This window comes from Neomonachus schauinslandi, chromosome 1, assembly GCF_002201575.2.
Source record: "Neomonachus schauinslandi chromosome 1, ASM220157v2, whole genome shotgun sequence".
NCBI classification, from domain to species: Eukaryota; Metazoa; Chordata; class Mammalia; order Carnivora; family Phocidae; genus Neomonachus; species Neomonachus schauinslandi.
In genome coordinates, this window is record NC_058403.1 from 178,777,518 (window position 1) to 178,798,596 (window position 21,079).

The window sequence follows — 21,079 nt, forward strand, 5'->3', positions numbered from 1 at the left end:
TGATAAAATAAGTTATCCTCTATTCATAAGTTATTCTGAGTTCATATTTTAATACTGAACTATGCAACTTTGATCCTTAAAAGTACTTGTAAACTTTTGCCTTTACACATAGCCATTTTACCTTTAGCAAATCATGATCCTTTAATAAGATAAAATGGAAATTGTTTCTTTCTTCTTAATACTAAATGCTTCTCAAAACAAAAAACCCAAAATACTTTAGTAGTCCACAGCTGTGGTACAGAGAATTTACTGTTAGTGCTGTCCAGAATTTATTCTCCATTTTGCCCTGCTCCTAAGTAAGGTAAATGTAATTTTAGAATCTTCAAATAATACTAAGCAAGGGGTAATAAGAGCTATTGCTGTTTACTTAATATTAAACTCTCTTGTTGCTTTTATAGGTAGTGATGGACAGATAGAGGTGTTCCTTTCAGTTTTATACAATGCCATGTCCATTTGTCTCTTGAAATTATAATCTTAATTTTTAAAAATACATTCTGTTCAGAAATCTGTGATCATGTTGATTATAGGAAACACAGTGCTTGCTTTGTTACTGTGGAACTAATTCACTTAAATAGGATCATAATCCCTTATCCACTGTTCTGAAGTCTAGAAAGCTCTGAAAGCTGATAGGTGGTGTTTTTATGTTTGCTGTCAAATATGCTTTGGTGGTAAAGCCTAACCTTTACTGACATGGGGCTATTTAGAGACTTTATCTCATTCGGTGTGAATATTCATACATTTTGCTGCAGAAATATTGTGTGAGATTATGGGGTGTTGACCCAGGGCACATCGAGGGTGTTAAGTAGTAAACTTAGTGTGCATACCCTATTGTATACAAAAAAATTCAGGAACACATACCGTCCCAAGGATTTTGGAAAAGGGATTGTATACTTGTACTCTATGTTCAAATCAGCTTTTTTTTTTTAAAGATTTTTTTTTTTAATTTTTATTTATTTGAGACAGAATGAGAGACAGAGAGCATGAGAGGGAGGAGGGTCAGAGGGAGAAGCAGACTCCCTGCCAAGCAGGGAGCCTGATGCGGGACTCGATCCAGGGACTCCAGGATCATGACCTGAGCCGAAGGCAGTCGCTTAACCAACTGAGCCACCCAGGCGCCCCAAATCAGCTTTTTAAAGTCACTATTATCATCTCCATCTTTAAAATGAAGAATGGTTTAGTTGCTTAAGGTCATGTAGTAAGTAAGTGGCAAAGATGAGATTCTAATTTGTGCAGTTCGGCTCCAGAGAACATGCTCTGAACCATAAACTGCAATGCTGCCTCTCTTACTCCTTTTCTGTGAAACCATAAATGTATAGATCAACTGTAGCATAAGGTCAACTTCTGTCAAAGTTTATTTGCTTAAAACTTCAGAACTGTTGAATTACATTTTAAGCAGTGGGATATATCAGATAACCAATAAGATATATTCTGATAGTTCAGCATTTTGCTGACACTGTGAGCTCTCCAAATGTCAATATATGTGCAACGAGCTTAAAACACATTTAGAAAGATTGTAATGCACTGTAAAAATGATTATATAAAATTTCAAACTTGTACAAAAGAGAGAACAGACAATGAATCCCCACATACTCATTAACATAAACTTCTTAACTGTTCAACAGTTCAGGGCCCATTTTGTTTCATTTATAGTTCACTTGTGCTTCATCTCAATCCACACTGTTCAGGAGAAAACTGCAGACATAAGACTTGATTATCATGTTTAAGTATGGAACGTTCTTGTAAAAAGTACCTCATCAACTATTTGGTTACTTGCATCATGATTCATATAGGAAAGATGGGATAAATACACTTGAATCATTTTCTTCATTTACCAGTGTTCATGTTTTTTGTTTTTATTTTTTTACCAGTTTTCACATAAGAATTGGTTCCCTTTTGCCATCAGAGATGAACAATGAGGTTTTGGCTTGTGCATTTGGTTGATTGGTTGTGTCTTTTTGAATATAAGATTTAAGTATGTGTGTGCTTCAAACAACATTACAGTTACATTTATTGATGCTTTAAATTATCTTATCTTTGGCCAGAGGAAGCCTTTTCAGATTGGTTCCTGAGTCCTTTTGATATGGCCCTCATAATCTTTGATTGCTTCCCTGCCTCCTCATGTAAGATTTTTCAGCTTCTTCTTGTACATTACCTGCCCCATATCTAAGATGATCCATTTTTCTGTGGAACCCATGTTCCTTTTAATGGGAAGTGTTTGCAGATCATAGTCTGGGCAAACAGGTGCATCTTGCTACAGGGTTGGTTGTTTCTAGGCCTTTTCAATGGATGATGGAGGAGAGATCTGTTTTTAACAATATGTTAATTTACATTATTACCTCCAAATTCATAACTACGGGATTTTTATATAACCTCATGAGGCTTACATCTATACCACATGCCAAAAAATTCAGCTTCAAAGATACCATCTTAATTACTCCTATTTGGTGTATCCCAACCAATATTCCCACTAACAGTTTGGTTCCTGAAAACAGTTTGTGATTTTTTAAATTCTTTTAGTCCTGAGGGTACATCCACCAGGATGTGCTAATTATGTTTCAAAGTCACTTGGGATGGTTCCTTCGTTGTGATATATGCTACAACTGGATGGCATTTAAATTTAGTTTCATTTTACTTTCAATTTTTAAGGATTACCTTTTAAAAATTTTGTCTTAAAATGTAAAATATTTACATGATTCTAAAGCCACTTCTATATAACGTACATCCAGAGAAGTTATCTTTTGTCCCTATACTCATATTCCCTCCTTCCCCCTATAGGTAATCATTTTAAATGTTATTCTATTTGTAAAATAACATATATATATATATCCCCTTTCCTAGATGAATAATAGCATATTACACATCCTTTGCCCACTCAATAACAAACCCTGAAGTGTATAGAGATATTTCTCAGTTTTTTTTTTTTACATATGCATAGTTCTACATTGTGTGGATATACCACAGTTTATTCAATCAATCTCCTAGTAATGGACATTTGAGTTTATTTTAATGTCAGTTTGGAGAAACTTTAAATTTTAAGATTGGTATTTTGGGTGGAAATTCTATGTTGCAAATGGCTGCTGCAGTATGTTAGAACTGGATCTGATGTTCTTAAAGCTCTGTCATGTTTCCTCTTAGCCTGAACGACCACAACTCAATATTTAGCCATTTAAAATAGTACCACCTGTATGTCACACCAATTTAATTGGTTCGTTGTCCTTGCAATGAGACTAACCTCTTTTTAGAAACTTTTCTCATGTATTAGGTTTAAAATACATAAATACAAATATGTTCAGTGACAAAAATCTATTTTAAATGAGTGCAATTCATTTTGAATCAACAGGAAAGCTACATTTCCTGTACATGACAAAAATAGGATGGTGACAAGTAAGCTGAGAAAGCACTTTTAAAATTACTGCCCTTATTGGTATGGGGTGGGCAAAGTAGATGACATAATAGAGCAGTAGTTCCCTTAGACACAGTCTATTACATGAAGAGTAAATGAGTTAATACTGTAAAGTGCTTTAGAATTATGCCTGCAGGCGCCTGGGTGGCTCAGTCATTAAGCGTCTGCCTGCCTTCGGCTCGGGTCATGATCCCAGGGTCCTGGGATCGAGCCCCACATCGGGCTCCCTGCTCAGCAGGAAGCCTGCTTCTCCCTCTCCCACTCCCCCTGCTTGTGTTCCCTCTCTCACTGTCTCTCTCTCTGTCAAAACATAAAAATAAAATCTTTAGAATTATGCCTGGGACATGTCAAATACTACATGTGTCTTTGCAGTATTATTTGAAAAAAAAAATCCAGATAACATTCCTTATCTAGCAGATTACTAATGGAACTTGTAACACTTCTCTTAACAGCATCTTAAACAAAATATTTAAAAAGCATTTAAGCCTTCGGAAACAAACTTGTTTCTTTATTATATTAATAGTGGTGACTCTATGTGTCTGCGCGTAAGTTTATCTTGATGTTATCAACCTTCCTTTAATCAGTTCAAGTTGAATCCGTAATGATCAACTCTACTATGCTCTTTAGTAGATAGCATACTAGAACCAAGGGTGTCAAGACCGAACACAGTGTAGGAGACGGGCGTTCAAATAACTATGATAAAATAATATAATTACAAAGGAATTCAAATAATTATAATACAACGATAAAACTTAACGCAAAACAGCATTTGAACTTGTCGAGTTTCCGGGAAGTACGGAGAGGGGCAAGGACCCTGCTGTATAATGTACGAGGACCCCAGAGAATCCCCACCACCAGTAAGTGCTGCCCACTTGGTCCGCGCCCTACATTGGGAAGTTAGGGCGGCAACTTCTGTCCTGATTAAGAAAACAGTAAGCAGCCGCGTCAGTGCGACGCAATCAGAACGGAGATGAGAAGTAGAGTCAGGTGTCCTAGTGTCCTCTAAGCGCCTTATCTCCTTCCCCCCAGGGGGCCAGGCCAGCCTGGTGACCCCGCTTCCCTCTCCTGCTCGGCTCAGGCGGCCGACTCACAGGCTCCCGCACTGCCCGCCCGCGGGGGAGCGCGACCAGGAACAGACCGAGCCCCCGCCCCGGCTCCCGCCCCTGCCCCCGGCCGCCCCTCGGCGGGGCTCGGCCCGCCTCCCGGCGCAGGCCGCCTCGCAGTCCCGGCGGCTCCCTGGCGCCCCCTGGCCCTGCTCCCGCGCCCGAGGTTTCCGGTGAGCCGCAGCAGCCGGTTATGACGACTCCGTGCTCCCGAGCAGCGGCTGTCTCCTCCTCCTCCGCAGCCCTGGCTCCCCCGGCTCCAGGTGGGACTCGCTCGGCGACCCGCGGAGTCCTCACCCGCCGCCCTGCCGCCGCGGCCCGGCTGCGCGCGCCTCTCCCGCCGGGGCTCCCCGCGCGCCTTCCCCGCGGGCTGCAGCCTCTCTGCGGACTCCACCCGCGCCTTCCACCGCCTGCGGGCGGGGGAGGCGGGCGCTCGCCCCCTTCACGGAGCGTGCAGCGGCGCGCGCGGGGCTCCCGGGAGCCCGCCGACCACTGCGAGGGATGCCCTTCTCCCCCTCCCGCGCCGCGTGGGTCGGTGTGCCAGACCTGGGCGAAGCCGCTCCCCCGGGTCCTTCCCAGGCTCCGGGGACTGGGTGGGGGGGGGGAAGTGTAGTGCAGGGTGGCGGGCGACGTGCGGGGACCCGGCGACCCCGAGGCAGCCCCGCCGGCGCCTGGGGTGAAGAACCCGAGCGCGGCGGGGTGGCTGCGGAAGCGCTGTGGCCGCCGCCCCCGCCCGCCCCGCTTCCCGGGCTGACGTGCCGGCGCACAGCTGGTGGACCTCCCCTCGGCATCTCAGGCAGCCAAGCCCTTTCTGACCCCCTGCCTCTACCGCCCGTGAGACCCGTGGCCCCAGTGCGGGCGAGCCGTTTAGGAGTCCTCGTGAGTCTCAGACGCGTTCAACTTTTCATTTGTCCACTGTCTTCTTGAAACTTCCCGAGCTCTGTCACGGAGCACCGCCCCATCTCACCCACTGTGGTCCCTGTCCGCCTCAGGCTCTCTCGTCTCTCATCATCTTTCAGGCTCTTCCTTTTTTTTCCCTCCTCCACCTTTTAGGCCCGAGGAAATCCGGTGAAGGAATACAGAAGAGGAAGGCGCCGGTTGCTTTGTACTGAAGGAAAAGTAGCGCGGCGCTCCAGCTTCCATCTGCTGGAGAAGTGCACTCACCCATCCTTGGGGGGGCTTGCAAGAGGACTGCGCACCAGAACGGCTTTCTGCCAGGCCCCGGGGCTGCGCTTTCCATGCTCGAGCAGCCACCCCTTCTAGCTTATGCAAGTAGGTACGTGCCCTTTGAGCCGAGACTTCAGATTTTTCCCATGACTTAAGTGTGACTCCTTCTCCGTGGTCAGTGGGTTTAGTTTTAGCCAGAGCTCAGTCAAGGACAGTGGACTTGAAGAACTGAAGGTCAGGACTTAGTTATAACATGACTTCATTGCTGGAAAGAATGAATCAGAAAAATAGGCCATCCTGCCTGTTGAATGGTCAGGGTGGAGTAAGTAGTAAATAGGAAAGCTCAAGTAGCAGTATGATTCAGTGAGTAGGATTAATAGGATGAGAACCAGGAACATTGTTTCCTCTAGGAATGTTTTACCCGCAGAGTGTCCCTTTGGCCTGTATCAGTTGATGCCTGTATAAAGTGGACTATATCCTTCTGTGTACCATTAGAATCTAGTTTAAGTGACAGTGTTGAGAGTGGTACCTATAATTTTGCTTTTCGCAGTCTAGTGTTCACTAAGGAAAGGAAAGCACACTATGAGTCAGGCCTTTTGCTTACACAATGTCTCGCTAAGTGCCAGGCCTTGTGCTTAGAGGTTAGCTCATTAATTTTTTTTCTCTCTTCATATTTCCTTTAATCCAAAATATCACCTGAATGATAAAGTCTACTTTGGCATCCTTTTAAGGTAATATGTTTCATTTCTGACAGATTTCTGATCTCTGAAGCATCACAACAGCTTCTGCATGGTTCTGATAATTAAAGAGGTAAATAATTCCATTAGAAGTACACTGTTACTATTAATATGTATTTTTGACTTTTCTAAAATCACTGTCAACTCACTGTTGGATGAAAGTCCTAACTAAAAGTATTAATTCAGATCACCTTTCCAACAGGTAACAATATACTCTTCAGAGCCACGAAAGAGAGAAGCGACTATATTTACCACTCCAGAGGGGAAAAAGATCCCTTTTCAGTGCCCACACTCTTTATTATGAAGCCTTGGCCTTGGGACTTTAGGCTGGACTCACATAACAGTTTGTTTCTAAAGGCCCCATCTTCGTTAGGCATAGTCAGTGAAGGCTGATTCTGAAAGCTGGTTTTTCCAACATGCTCCAGTGACTGTAGATCTTGCTGGGGAGTAGCTCATGTGTAATATGGTCCTATCATTCGGTGGGAAGAGCATCTTTTTTTTTTTCATAGAGCAAAATATTTCACTAAAGTTAAGCAAGAATGGCACAATTATTGTCTGGGTTACATAGAATTCTAGTCCATGAGATTTAATCCTTATGGGGTGAGTTAGACATGCAGTAAGGTCCATGATGGTTATTGTCTCTTTTCACATTGCTAAGGCAAGATGGGGATAGATTAATGGCACAGTCTCCAAGTTTTCGGAGTTGTAGTTACTATTATCATAGATTGTTATTACACCCACTAGAAGGTGAACTTCACAAGGGTAAAGAGTTTTAGACTGCATGTTCATTGCTGCATCCTAGGTACTTGGCACATAGAACGAACCCATATAGGATTGTGATTATTAGGGTTTGTTTGTTTGTTTGTTTGTTTGTTTGTTTTTTAGTAGGCTCATGGAGCCCAACTTGGGGCTTGAACTCATGACCCTGAGATCAAGACCTGAGCTGAAATCAAGATTCAGACACTTAACTGACTGAGCCCCCCCCAGGCGCCCCATGATTATTAGTTTTTATTCAGCAGATACATATATGCTCAGAGCTATTGCACTTTCTTTTCTTCTCTCTCCCTGGCATGATTTCCCTGCTCCTCATCATTCAGGTCTCAGCTCAAATAATATTTAGCAACCTCTTCCTTACCCCACCATTCCACGTGGCTTTAAACATTTACTCCATAAATGCTTGTATAGCATTTAATGTGCCAGGTACGTCTAAATATTTTACCAGTATTTAAGTCACAATAGCCCTATGACAAAGGTTTATTATTATTTCCATTTTACAGATAGAAAAGCTGAAGCACAGTGAGGTTAAATAGCTCAAGATCATACAGCTAGGAAACTGTAGCTGGATTTCAAACCCAGGTGGTCTAGCTTCTGAGTTCATGTTCTGAACCACCATGTTATATGGCCTATCATATTATCTACTTTATTTCTGGCATCAGTAATATGTGACTGGGGTCACATCACGGCCTTTGCCCCATTTTTATAAATAAAGTTTTATTAGAACACAACCACCCCCATTCTTTAGGATAGGCTGTGGCTCTTTTCATGGCAAAAGTACTGTTGCGTAGTTCCCACTGAGATTGTATGGCCTCCAAAAACAAAAATATTCACTACCTGGCTCTTGACTGAGAAAGTTTGAGAAAGGTTATAAGCTCTGTCAGAACAAGGGCCTGATTTTGTTCACCCCCTGTGTACCTAGCTCCTAATGCAGGGCCTGGAGCAGAGCAGGTGCACAATAAATATTCATTGAACAAAGGAGCGTTATTCAGTGATGTAACAAGGTTCCGTGTCATTATACTGAGCCCTCGATCCCTTTGACTTTTAAAGGATATGTCTTAACAAAAACCTTTTCAATATGATCTCTAGGTTTGGAGGTTGCTATGTTAAAGCTGCTTGTCCTTGGATTATTGCTTCATGGTGTTTCACTGAGTTGCCAAGATGAGGCTTCTCCCAAGGCTGATGGCATTCCAGGCGAACCTCTGTTTAACTATGCCAGTATCCGCTTGCCCAAGGAGCACATTCCCTTCTTTTTGCACAATAACAGGCATATCGCCACGGTCTGTAAGAAAGACTCACATTGTCCTTATAAGGTAGGTATTCGTTTTTCTTCTCTTATTTATTTATTTATTTTTGAAGATTTTATTTATTTATTTGACAGAGACACAGGGAGAGAGGGAACACAAGCAGGGGGAGTGGGAGAGGGAGAAGCAGGCTTCCCGCCGAGCAGGGTGTGGGGCTCGACCCTGGGATCATGACCTGAGCTTAACGACTGAGCCACCCAGGCGCCCCTCTCTTATTTATTTTTAAAAGGATTTGGTTCTGCTTTATCACCTGATCTTGAAGGTAGCATTCTGTAAGGTAGCTGTCAGACTTTGTTTGCATTTCGTCTAGTGCTTCTAAATGCCTAAACTTTGCTTAAGATTATATCCCATTCACAAGAGTGGGATTTAAAATCTGAATCGCAACTAAAATTTAAAATCTCAATCACTCATAAAATAAATAGTCAATACTATTTGTATATTCTGTAAACAAAGGGAATTAGATTTTATCTAGACAAGAATGTATAATTAAAAGTCACTAGAGAATTTCACACCTCTTTTTTTCTTTAATTGCCCTTCAGAGGGTCACTTAGCATTTAATTTCAGTAATAACACCTCCGCCCCCGTCTCCACATAATTATGACTGTTACTATGGCCGTCCTTCTGTTTTAGAGTTGTTGGAAAGGCCTCCAATTGGAGCCCATTAAGATGTCTCAGGAGGTCTCAGAGATCAAAGCTGGGCCTTGTGAGAAACTTCCTTTCCTATGGTGCTGGCTCAGGAAGCATATGGAGAAGCAGACCTGGGAATCAGACCAGTGTTGCTCCTGGGCCTTGCAGAAGAGCGGCCTCGGCCAACAGCTGCTGCTGTGTCCAGTCTTGTGGCGTTTCTTACTGCTCTTGATTAATGAGTAAAGACGCTAATCCATTTAATTTTGCTGTGATTCTTTTGGTCATAGAAATTTCATTTTATGTGACTCTTTAGGGATTGATTTTAGAATCACTTTGCTCACTGAGAAAGGCAGCTTCATTAAGCTCCTTCAGGAAATTCCAGTTCAAGTGTTCTTTGGTAGTGTAGGGAAAGGCTGTGCTTTTGGTTGGGGCCCAGACGTGGTGGTGGGGGAGTGATGATTAAGGATCATTGTGGTTGAGAACTTGGAGACTGTTACTCTTAGGATTTATTCTAATTCCTTTTATTATATGAATATGTATTATAAGATGTTAAAGTGAAAGTTCTATGAAGATTTGTTTTCTTCATGGGAGAATCTGAAGAGTCCTCTCTAAATGTCAGAAGGAGGGAGACCAGTGTAAACGTACACGTTTTATGTTCTAGAAACACTTAGAGAATCTAAAATACTGCTGGGGTTATGAGAAATCCTGCAAACCAGAGTTCAGATTTGGTTACCCTGTCTGCACCTACGTCGACATGGGATGGTAAGCTTCTAGACAGAATCCTCTTCCCCTTTAAATCATCTTTCTTTGTACTGTATGCTGATGGTCCACCACCCACCTGGATTCTTTTGGTTTTAGATAGTAATTCCTTTAGATATTAATTTGCTTACACAGTCATGGATTCAAGTTGACTTACCTCCCCACCCTCCTGCCGCCATGTACAGGAATATCAGTTCTTTCCTCTGCCAGAGAGAGAAAGCAGTATGGATCACCAGAAAGTTTTTCCCTCCAACAAACACTAAAAAGATAACTCGATGGTTTCCTCTTGATTCCAGAGGGGAGTGTGAAGTATAATTAGTATTTCTAATACAAGACATGCAAGGTTAGTGGAGTAAAGAAAATATGGTAATTAGTAGCTCGTTTTCTCTCATTTTCTTCAGTTCCAGATGACCCTAACTTCATACATTTCTGTTGTACATTCTTAGTATAAGAAAGAAAGAAAGTCTGTGAATAACTTATTTTGGTATCTCCTTGTAGCAAGGGAGTTGCAGGAAGATTATGATGGTTAAAAAACTTAATGACGGACTTCTGGCAATTTAACCTTTAGGGAAAGGAAACTCAAGGCTCAGAAAAGGCAAAAGAGAAAAATCATGGAATCTTTTTTTTTTTTTTGAAAGATTTTATTTATTTGACAGAGAGAGACACAGGGAGAGAGGGAACATAAGCAAGGGGAGTGGGAGAGGGAGAAGCAGGCTTCCCGCTGAGCAGAGAGCCCGATGTGGGGCTCCATCACAGGACTCTGGGATCATGACCTGAGCCGAAGGCAGACGCTTAACGACTGAGCCACCCAGGTGCCCCCCCCCCACTCTTTTTTTTAATGGAATCTTTTTGACTGCAAATAGGACAGATACCCTTGAATCCGCCCAGGACATATTCTGGAAACAAGCTGACTTTGGATATGCGGGAGAGCGTCTGGAGGAACTGCATGTGCTCTGCCAGCCTAAGGAAACGGTGAGTGTTTCTTTTCAGATACTCCTAGTGTTTAGATTGTCCTGTAAAAACAAGATAGATGGCTCCAGGAGAGGGATCCTTACTCACGTGTTTATTGGCTGTGACTTTTATTTAACTTCCTAGAACAAGTCATTCTGTTTCGTTTGGAAGCCCTGTCGTCATTTTCACACATATATCAGATGGTCCTATTTTGAGGCAGTTAAAATATTACTAGGTTTAGAATTTCCCCGCCCCCAGCATTATGCTAAAGAAGATAAGTTGATAAACTGCATCTTTCCGAATTCCCTCACAAGGAGTTCAGGACAGAGGATACACGCCCCTCCGCCCCCGGCCAGGTGAGTGGACTTTACAGTTTGCAAAAAGCTTTTCTCTATGTTAGCTGACCCTGCAGCAAGATAGACAGGGTAGGTATTAACTGATGCTACTTGACCACAGAGGAAAACAGGGTCCTCTGAAGGGTGAAGTGACTTCTCCAGGAGCACACAGCTCCTAGGTAGACTCGTCCATCTAGAATTGGGATACAGATCTTCTGTGTGCTTTCAACCATAGTGCATTGTGCTCAGTGGGTCAGCCAAGCACGTTGCCAAGAGCCAGTTTTGGGTAGTCAGGAGAAAAGCAAGCTCCCTCCATACTATAGGGTTCAAAACCTGATTCTTAGAGCACTCAACCTTTCCATGTTTCAGTTTCTTTTCCTTTCAAGCTATGCCCATGTCATAGCTTGTGGTTGGGAAGAAATGAGCTTATAAAAATGCTCATTCTGCTTATAAAAATGCTCAGTGCGGGGCGCCTGGGTGGCTCAGTTGTTAAGCGCGTCTGCCTTCGGCTCAGATCATGATCCCAGGGTCCTGGGATCTAGCCCCACGTCGGGCTCCCTGCTCAGCGGGAGGCCTGCTTCTCCCTCTCCCACTCTCCCCCTGCTTGTGTTCCCTCTCTCGCTGTCTCTCTCTTTGTGTCAAATAAATAAATAAAATCTTAAAAAAAAAAAAGTGCTCAGTGCGGGACTGGGCTCCCAGCAAAGGGCTCAGTGTTAGTTTTTAAAGGTCCATGGGGGTGTAAGCACTTACTATTAAGGTCTCGTATCTGTCAGTGTTCTTGAACATCTCAGGGGTCTTTATTATCTCCAGGCAATCTAGAAAATTAAAAACAATTTTTTTTCTTAATTCACTTTCATTAAGAAACTGAATATATGCTCTATAGCGCTTTTTTAAAAGTATTTTTACTTATTTTATTTTTGTGAGAGAGAGAGAGAAAGAGAGAGAATGAGGGGGAGGGCAGAGAGAGAAGCAGGCTCCCCACTGAGCAGGGAGCCTGATGCCAGCCTGGATCCCAGGACCCTGTGATCATGACGTGAGCTGAAGGCAGATACTTAACCGACTGAGCCACCAGGCGCCCACTCTATAGTGCTTTTGGAGATATCATGTAATAGAACTTGAAGCAATTGTGGGGAGATGGATGAACCCCAAAGGAGGGAGGCCGGGCTTTAGCCACACTGCTGCTGGGTACCCTTAACATACACTTTTTTGTGTGTGTCGCATAGTCTGGCTGGAGTCCACCTGTTGATGTGGAAGGGGCAAGGGGAGAGCCACAACCCCACCCCACACACCTCGTCCAAGGCAGTATGTAGAATCTTCCCTGGCCAAGATCTACCTTAATAGATTTTGTGCAATCAGAGCCTGATCCCTTACCAACTACCGATTCCAAAACCCCATATGGGTTAAGGTGAAGGCCTTGTGTTCATTGGGAATTATGGGAAAACAATAAAATGGCATTTAAATCTATAAATAAAATCCAGAGTGGATAAAAGTTTTTGAAACCATCCCTATTTCTGAACAAACCAGACTGGAAAAAAGAGAAGCGGGCTCTGGTAGTTGACTCTTAAGCTCTTTTATTTCAGTGATTTAAAAAACATTGCCCTCTTACTGCTGTTGAGACAGGGACTCCCAGAAGCTTTATGGTTTGTAGAAAGCGTGTCTTATTAAAATTAGCAAAGTGCCCTTCCAGCCTTCGTTTTAATGTCTCTTAACGTGTGCATTCATTCTTCTTTGTTTCATTTGGCTTGGCTTTGAAAAATGCTTTTTCCGCATAGCTACGGGGTTAGTGATGGCTCTGAGCGCTTTTTTTTTTTTTTTTTTTAAAGAGGACTGAACTGAACCACACATAAAGCCGTAAAGTCTGAGATGATATGAATAGAACATTTGGGGCTTCTTTGTAGTAACCTGAAAGTATTCATGTGCACTGGCAAAATTAGGCTTCACCAGAGTCTGCTGGGGAGGGGAAAAATCCATCTACAGAAGCAGCCTTTCAGAAGCTATTCTCCTGATGAATCACTGAACTCTACCTCTGAAACTAATAATACACTGTATGTTAATTAATTGAATTTAAATAAAAATGTTTTAAAAAAGAAGCTGTTCTCCTCATATTGTGTGGTTTCAACCTGAAGGTGCACATGCTGTGAACTTGTCTGGCAAGTCTGAGAATGTCCTCAAAATGTTAGGACCTGGAGTTAATTTTTTCTTTTTTCTCAAACTCAATTCAGCATGACTCAAGCCTGGTGTGTTCCCGTTATCTTCAGTACTGCAGAGCATCCAATCTCTATGTTGATTTAAGAAACATCAAGAGAAACCATGACAGGTACGGAAGTGGTTGATGTTGAAACCTAATGGAGATTCTGAAATATTTCCAGGTCCAGGGATATGCCTTGGGTTTGCTTCATAATAATATGGCGATGAGGTTGGGAAATGGGTGGAGCATGGAAGACGTAGTCAGGCCACAGGTTGATCACTGAAAAGCTGGATTATGGGTCCATCGGGTTTCTGTCCCACTCTGCTACTTTTGTGTATATTTGAAACATTCTCTTATAATAGAGTGAAATTCTACCAACACACTGATTTTGGAAAGTGGTAAACCACCCTAGTTACATCCCATGTGCTTATGTAGTGATAAAATTTTTCAAACTCAGCTTAATTTTTGGTCATCCACCAGATTTAAGGAAGATTTTCTCCAGAGTGGTGAAATCGGAGGACACTGCACACTGGACACTCGGACATTGATGTCTCAAGGTCAGCGCAAAAGCCCTCTGCAGTCTTGGTAAGATTATTTTTTTAAAAATATGTTTCTAAAATATTTGCTTTTGTTTTTGGCACATTGGAAGGGACTTTCCAATGGGAAGTGTTACTTCATTTGTGGAGAATTTGGCATGAGCTTCGAGGGAGTGATGGCTACAGAGTGAATCTATCAGTTGTATTTGGATTAAATATATGTTTATAAAATATGAGGAAGTATGATATAGGATTTACTGATTGCTAATGAAAGAAAAAAATCTGTTCAAAAATGAATTTTTATTAACTCCTTGTAACTGTACATGTGTTTGAGAAACACATGTTTAAAAGGGATAGACATTTAGGGGTGCCTGGGTGGCTCAGTCGGTTAAGCGTCTGCCTTCGGCTCAGGTCATGACCTCAGGGTCCTGGGATCCAGCCTCGCGTTGGGCTCCAACCAGCACCCCAGGCTCCTCTTCAAAGTTGTAAACCCTGCCCTGACTTTCAACACCTCTGATCAGCTTTTTGAACTTTATATAAATTGGAGAACACATTTTGATTTAAAACATTTTTTTTTTTTTTTAAGATTTTATTTATTTGACAGAGAGAGACAGCGAGAGCAGGAACACAAGCAGGGGGAGTGAGAGAGGGAGAAGCAGGCTCCCCGCCGAGCAGGGAGCCCGATGCAGGGCTTGATCCCAGGAACCTGGGATCATGACCTGAGCTGAAGGCAGACGCCCAACCATCCGAGCCACCCAGGTGCCCCTAAAACATTTTTAATAATAAATTAGCTCTCTGGTCTGATTTGTTATCTCTAGAAATTAGGAAATTAGGGTACTTTAAAAAACTTTTTATTTTAAAATAATTTTAGGCTTACAGAAGTTTAAAAATAATACAAAGAGTTCCCCTTGTACCTTTCTCCCAGCTTCCTCTAATGATGACAGCTTACGTAACCATAGCACAATGGTCAAAACCAGGAAATTGACATTGGTACAATATTATTAACTAAACACATTTGAATTTTCCCAGTGTTTATATGCACTCTTTTCTATTTTTTTTTTTATCTTGGATACATAGTTCTATGAAATTTATATCACATGTCCACATGCATGAACTACTACCACAATCAGAATACAGAACTGTTCTGTCATCCCAAAGAAACTCTCATGCTGCCCCTTTATTCGAAGCTGAGCACTCAATTCCAACCTGTGTGTCAGGTTTTCCACACACCACCAGGCGATTCTCCAACAGCTAGATGTCTTACAGTTCAACTCAATTCTGACACCGTCTACCCGGAAACAGCATCAGATCCCACAGGTTAAGGGCTCAGTCCCAGAATTTAGACTCCAGTTGCAAGCCTAGGTGATCACCTGGGCTTCTGACCGATCTGCTGTAGATTGGGTTAGATTCATTTGCTAGAGCGGCTCAAATAACTTTGAGATGCATTTTACTTATGAGTCTACCGGTTATATTATTATATCATAGAATATTGTATTATAGAAGGATACAGCTCAGGAACAGCCAGATGGAAGAGATGCCTAGCACAAGGTTCAGGAAAGGGGTGCAGAGCTTCCATGCCCTCTCCCGGCACCCGACTGTCCCTGTATCTCCATGTCTTCTCCAACTCAAAAGGCCTCTGAGCCCTCTCCTCTTCGGTTTTTATGGAGGCTTCATTACATAGGCACGATTGATTAAATTATTGAACATTGGCAATTGATTCAAACTCCAGCCCCTTTTTATTCCCCTAAGGTGGGGGATGGGACTGAAAACGCCAACCCTCTAATCACGTGATTAATTCTCCTGGCAACCAGCTCCCAGTCTTAGGGAGGTCAAAAGTACCTCGTTAGCATAACAAAAGACACCTTTCTGACTTTTATCACTTGGAAATTCCAAGGCTTTCAGGAACTCTGTGTGGGGAAATGGGAAAGAAGACTGAATATGTATATATCTTATTATAAATGACAATATCACAGGTCACAGAAGATACTCTTACTTAATGTTAATTGTTGAGGTCAAACATTCATGCTATGCATATCCTTCGGGATAATATTCTACCATACATTTGTACGGCATGTGACAGTCTAACTGTAACATCTTCCCTAACTTACGTTAAAAAATCAAAATTCAGCTGAGTAACTTTGAAGACCTAGCTGGCTCTATTCAACAATTCACAAATTGGGCAGCATCCCATCTAGCAAATAGAGAGGAGCTCCAAGGAGCTGTACAAAATGGAAGGCTTTTCTTGGCAGAAGGGGGCAGGGACAAGGAAAGGAGATCACCTCATCTTCCAGTGGGGGATAGGGAGGGTCTGTGTGGTTGATGACCTTGTTGGTGCTGACCAGAAAATTATAGACTGGCTGGTTAAGACTACATTCCTAGAGAAGGTTGAAACTGTAATTAGGGTAGGCATTAAGCCTTGGTTTGGTGACGTGCCTCCCTTCTGGGCCTGTTGTTTCTTTTTAACACTTAATAGAGTTCTGCAGTAGGAGTTCTTCCATTCTAGTGGACCTCTTGATTCCTAGTACATTTTGATAACTGATTCCACATGGTGGAAGTTCTCTAAGGTGTATTTATATTAGTTATTTATTGCCATGTAACAAATTACTCCAAAATATAACCTAGGGTAGATTTTTTTCATTATCTGTTTGATAACAAATTACTCCAAAATTTAACAGCCTAAGACAACACACTTCATTAGCTCACGAAGTTTCTGATGGTCAGGATTTGGAGGAGAGTAGCTGAGTGTTTCTGGCTCAGGAGCAGCTATTGACAAGGGCTGTAGCCATCTCTAGACTCAACCCGGCCTGGAGATTCTGCTTCTAGGCTCACTCAGTTTGTCTCTGGCTGTTGGCTAGAGGTATCATCTTTTTGTCACATGGGCTTCTCCATTAGTGCTCCTTACAGCATGGCTTCCCTGAGAGAGAGAGAGCATGAGAGAGAGCGCACAAGCATGCATGCAAGAGACCAAGCATGTACCCTAGGATGGAGGCTTCAGTCTTCGTATACCCCAATCTCAGACGTCACACACCATCGTTTCTGCCATATTCTGTTCATTAGAAGTAAATCACTAAGTCCAGTCCACCCTTAAGGGGAGGGAATTAATCTCTACCTCTTGAAGGGAGAAGTATCAAAGAATTTGTGGACATTATTTTGAAACCACCACAGTAATTCAGCATTGTGTATATTTTAAAAGGATTTGTTTGATATTTGTTTTACATCAGTTGTGGTCTCAAAGGTGAAGGGTTACAAAGAGTCTTTAGGTTAACTCTAAATATCTCTTGGCACATGCTTGTGATTGTCTTCTTTTATATGGGAGAAAACTGCCATGTGGTCTCCAAAGACATTTTCTGAGAAAAAGACTTCACTTTCTTCTGGGAAGCTTAGCTGTGTGCTGTCTTTCCAGGGCACTCAATAATTTTTGGAATGTCATCTGTCTCAGCATCCAAGAAGTCTATCACAAGACCCCAGGAAGCCTTCTTGAAGGCTTCCCACTTTACTGGTAGATTATTTAGCCAATTCTATGTGTAAATTTCTTCTTTGTCTAGAAAATTCCCAGTTATCTTGTACATGAGGCTGAAATCTGAAGTCATTTTTGTTCCTTGTCTCAGCATTAAAATTTGGTATCAAGTTATAGAAATGTTAGTATGTTTGAGAAGTTCCACATGTCTTCATAAGATCATATTCCAGAAAGAAAATCCCTGTATTAAGCAGATCCTAAGTTACAGTGTTGCTGTCAAAAGTTCAGGAAGACCCCCTTGAAACCATCTTCCAATTCATTATTGCAGGTTTGCTGAGCTGCAAAGCTATACTCAGCTCAACTTCAGACCTCTAGAAGATGCTAAATGTGACGTTGTTATTGAAAAACCAACCTACTTCATGAAACTGGATGCAGGTGGGAAGTTAAATTTGTCCGATACTTAGTTACTGGTGAATGAGGCTTTGTTCCATTTTTGATATGTGTATGTAGTGATTTCCTGTGACTTTCTGGCAGGCTGTGTGACATGAAGTGGTGGGTTTGAGTTTTGCTTTCTTCTCTGAAGATGTGAGCTAGTTTGAACTTCCCACGATATGAAACCTTTGGTATTTTAGAGGGAACCTGCACATTTGTATCAAATGACTCACTCAGAATCAAAAGATGAGAGAAAAAGCTATATATGGGCACCTTCTGTAACTAAATTGACCCCACCCGGTTTCTCTAAAATCACTTGATTTTTGTGTTGTGCTTCGCTAGAAAAAATTTAAAAGTAAAAACCGTGTGTGTACTGTGGGTGGAAAAGGAATGCCCACTGAGTTCTTCTGGCAAATATCCTGACATCGGTTCTGTGACTGAAGTGAACTTAAAATTCCTCTGGAAGTCAGCAGGGCCCTATATTCTTGGCGGGGGCGGGGAGGATGAAAGAAAAGTTAAATTTAGAATTATTTTCCCATTTACACTTAGAGCTTGTGACTCTCAACTCGCAAGCACAGCTTAAACTTGGTGAGCCAGTTGCCGTGCAGGTTCCATGTCTCCTCTTGAGAGCTGAAGCTTTCTTGGCCAGGTCCACGTGCACCCCCCGCCAGGCCTCCCAGACCGGGGGTGGGGGGGGTGATATAGAGAGCCCTCTGTCATGAATAGTTCAGAATCACTGTCATGTATTGATTATATTCAGCACACAGCTGAAGCTGCAATTCTTATGTAACAACGCATGAGGCCCAGAAACCAGACAAGTGGAGGTTTTTGAAATATGAGCGAGTAAGAATGCTGCATGCCTATTTTTCAAATACGCAGACTGAAAAGGGGCCAAGCATCTATTCAGGTAGATGTCTGTGAGCTCTTAAATGGATGCTGGTATGCAGGCAGTAAAGTGTGTAAAGTGAGAATAATAGGCCAGTGTAGACCCGGGCGCTTTCTTTCCTGTATTCGAAACTCTCCTTTGTTCTTCTTTCGCCCTCATCCCATTTCCCTTTCCACATCGACTCTTCACCGAGAGAGAATGAGCGTTTTATAGAACACGACTCACTTGGGGGCACATTTCTGGAGCATGGAACCTGCGTTTTCTCCCTATTTGCACCACTGAGCGCGGGTCTGGGCTGCCTTCCCCAGTCCATGTTATGAACTTGCTGGATGACCCACGAGGGAGTTCATGTGTGCTCTGTGCTCACCTGGAAAGAAGGATGTGTTGTCACAGAACTGTGTTTTTCTCATTAATTTGAAAATATGCTCTTTGCCAAATGGTTCTGAAGGATGAAAGGAGTTGTCTCCAAATATTCCTCTCTAAAAACGATTTTCTCTTTTTTCTTTCTGTTCCATTGAGACGTAATTGACCTGCAGCCCTGTATAACTTGAGGGTATACAGCATAATGACCTGGCTGACATAAACTGAAGATTTTTTTTTTTTTAAAGATTTTATTTATTTATTTGAGAGAGAGAGAATGAGAGAGAGCGAGTACATGGGGGGGGGGTCAGAGGGAGAAGCAGACTCCCTGCCGAGCAGGGAGCCCGATGTGGGACTCGATCCTGGGACTCTGGGATCATGACCTGAGCCGAAGGCAGTCGCTTAACCAACTGAGCCACCCAGGCGCCCTAAACTGAAGATTTTTTACTCTTATTTTCGGGCACACAACGTTACTATTCACTGTGGGAGTGAAGTCATGATGTGTTGTGATTTCTGCTTTTGAAATAGTCACTTTTTTGTTCAGTCAACATTTTCTGTCCTTTTAAAGTGCATGTGTCACATGTCACTTCTTGGAATTTCATGCCGTTTAGATTTGCATATTGACAGGTTGGATACTGGGTCCTGGGTACCTATGTTGAAAGAGCGCATGTTCGGTTTCTTTGGAATGATGGACTTACCACCTTAGAAATAGCTGCACCCACACCCCCCTTCCCCTATTTGACCCAGCAGGACCCAGGTAGTCTTCATTACAATTTCACTGTGTGCCATGTGTGGGGCTGGGTGCTTTGAGGTACAAGATCTTTGGGTGGCTCCTAACAAAGCTGCCACCTAAGTATAAGGATTTCCTATTTTTCATAGAGAAGCTAAAGTTTAGGAACATTACCAGCTCATCTGAGAATGTTGCTCATGAATGGCTGAGCTGTATTCAGCCTGGTTTTTCTGATTCCAAAGTTCATCCTCTTTCAATGAGAACATGAGACACTGAGCCCTTTTAAATGATAGTTGGTTAATATTTTCCCAAGAAGCAATGCTATAAATCACAATGAAAAAGGAAAAAAAGACAGAAATAAAAAATACCAAAATATTAATAGTGCCATCATTGTTGATACTTCTGTGATAAATAGATATTGCTTAATTGATTTTTAAAAGTAAGTGATCATAAAAAATAAACTTCGTCTTCATGGCCTTATAGTTCTACCCCATTTTGAGCTAAATAGACTTCTAATATTTTTTTCTTGGAATTTACTGATCATTTGTTATTTAGTGTATATGGGATAATGCATTCCTGATTTCTAAATAGGCAATTTTAAAGTGAATTTTTGAACCCAATCATCTGTTAATTGAGGACTACCTGAGTACAGATCCTTTTGTGTTTGGAGAAAACTCTTATTTTTTTTTTCTCCCAATTATTTTCAGCTAAAAGTCTATCACACTATAAATAGGTGGGGTAGAATAAAAATTGCTGAATCCTTTGCTCTCTGGGGTTAATTAACATAGATTTCTTTTTTCCAATACCAGGTGTTAACATGTATCACCACTTCTGTGACTTTATCAATCTTTATATTACACAGCACGTTAATAATTCATTCGGCACAGATGTATACATCGTGATGTGGGACACAGTAAGTAAGAATGCCCTCTGCTTTGTCTTTGTCTTTGCCTGGCTCCGTGAATGTGTGGCTCTGATGTGGGGAAATGCAATCTTCTAAGACACACACAATGAAATATACACACATGTACACACCTGTGCAGATGGGTGTGAACGTGTCTCTGCACGCACATGTCCGCATACGTATGGGCAGAAATGTTTGCGTGCACATATACCTCTGTTTTTTAAATTTTCGAATGAAGCAGTGGAAGATTTCTTTCCCCCTTCGGGCAGGTGGAGCTCCAGAAACGTGTGCTTGGTGTTGCTCTGAGACACACATGTGAACACTGTCATTTGTTTAACCTCTCTGACCCCCCGACCTGACCCACGTGGGACGAGCTTGCCTCTCTTTTGCCATGTGGCCTCCTGTAATTGCCATCGGCCTTTGCTT

At 42.3% G+C, this 21,079-nt stretch overlaps 1 protein-coding gene across 1 annotated transcript in view; it reads left to right on the forward strand.

Moving 5' to 3' along the window:
• Positions 1-4,702: 4,702 nt before the first annotated feature.
• The window catches only part of EOGT (EGF domain specific O-linked N-acetylglucosamine transferase), a 36,038-nt gene continuing 19,661 nt past the window's right edge, over positions 4,703-21,079 (forward strand). Inside the window, exons 1-10 of the mRNA XM_021694945.1 lie at positions 4,703-4,769; positions 5,560-5,778; positions 6,428-6,483; positions 8,274-8,497; positions 9,777-9,877; positions 10,738-10,846; positions 13,383-13,477; positions 13,829-13,933; positions 17,670-17,776; positions 20,559-20,662. Coding sequence (XP_021550620.1) covers positions 8,288-8,497; positions 9,777-9,877; positions 10,738-10,846; positions 13,383-13,477; positions 13,829-13,933; positions 17,670-17,776; positions 20,559-20,662 — 831 coding nt within the window. The 5' untranslated portion in view covers positions 4,703-4,769; positions 5,560-5,778; positions 6,428-6,483; positions 8,274-8,287. The remainder of the gene's footprint in view (positions 4,770-5,559; positions 5,779-6,427; positions 6,484-8,273; positions 8,498-9,776; positions 9,878-10,737; positions 10,847-13,382; positions 13,478-13,828; positions 13,934-17,669; positions 17,777-20,558; positions 20,663-21,079) is intronic.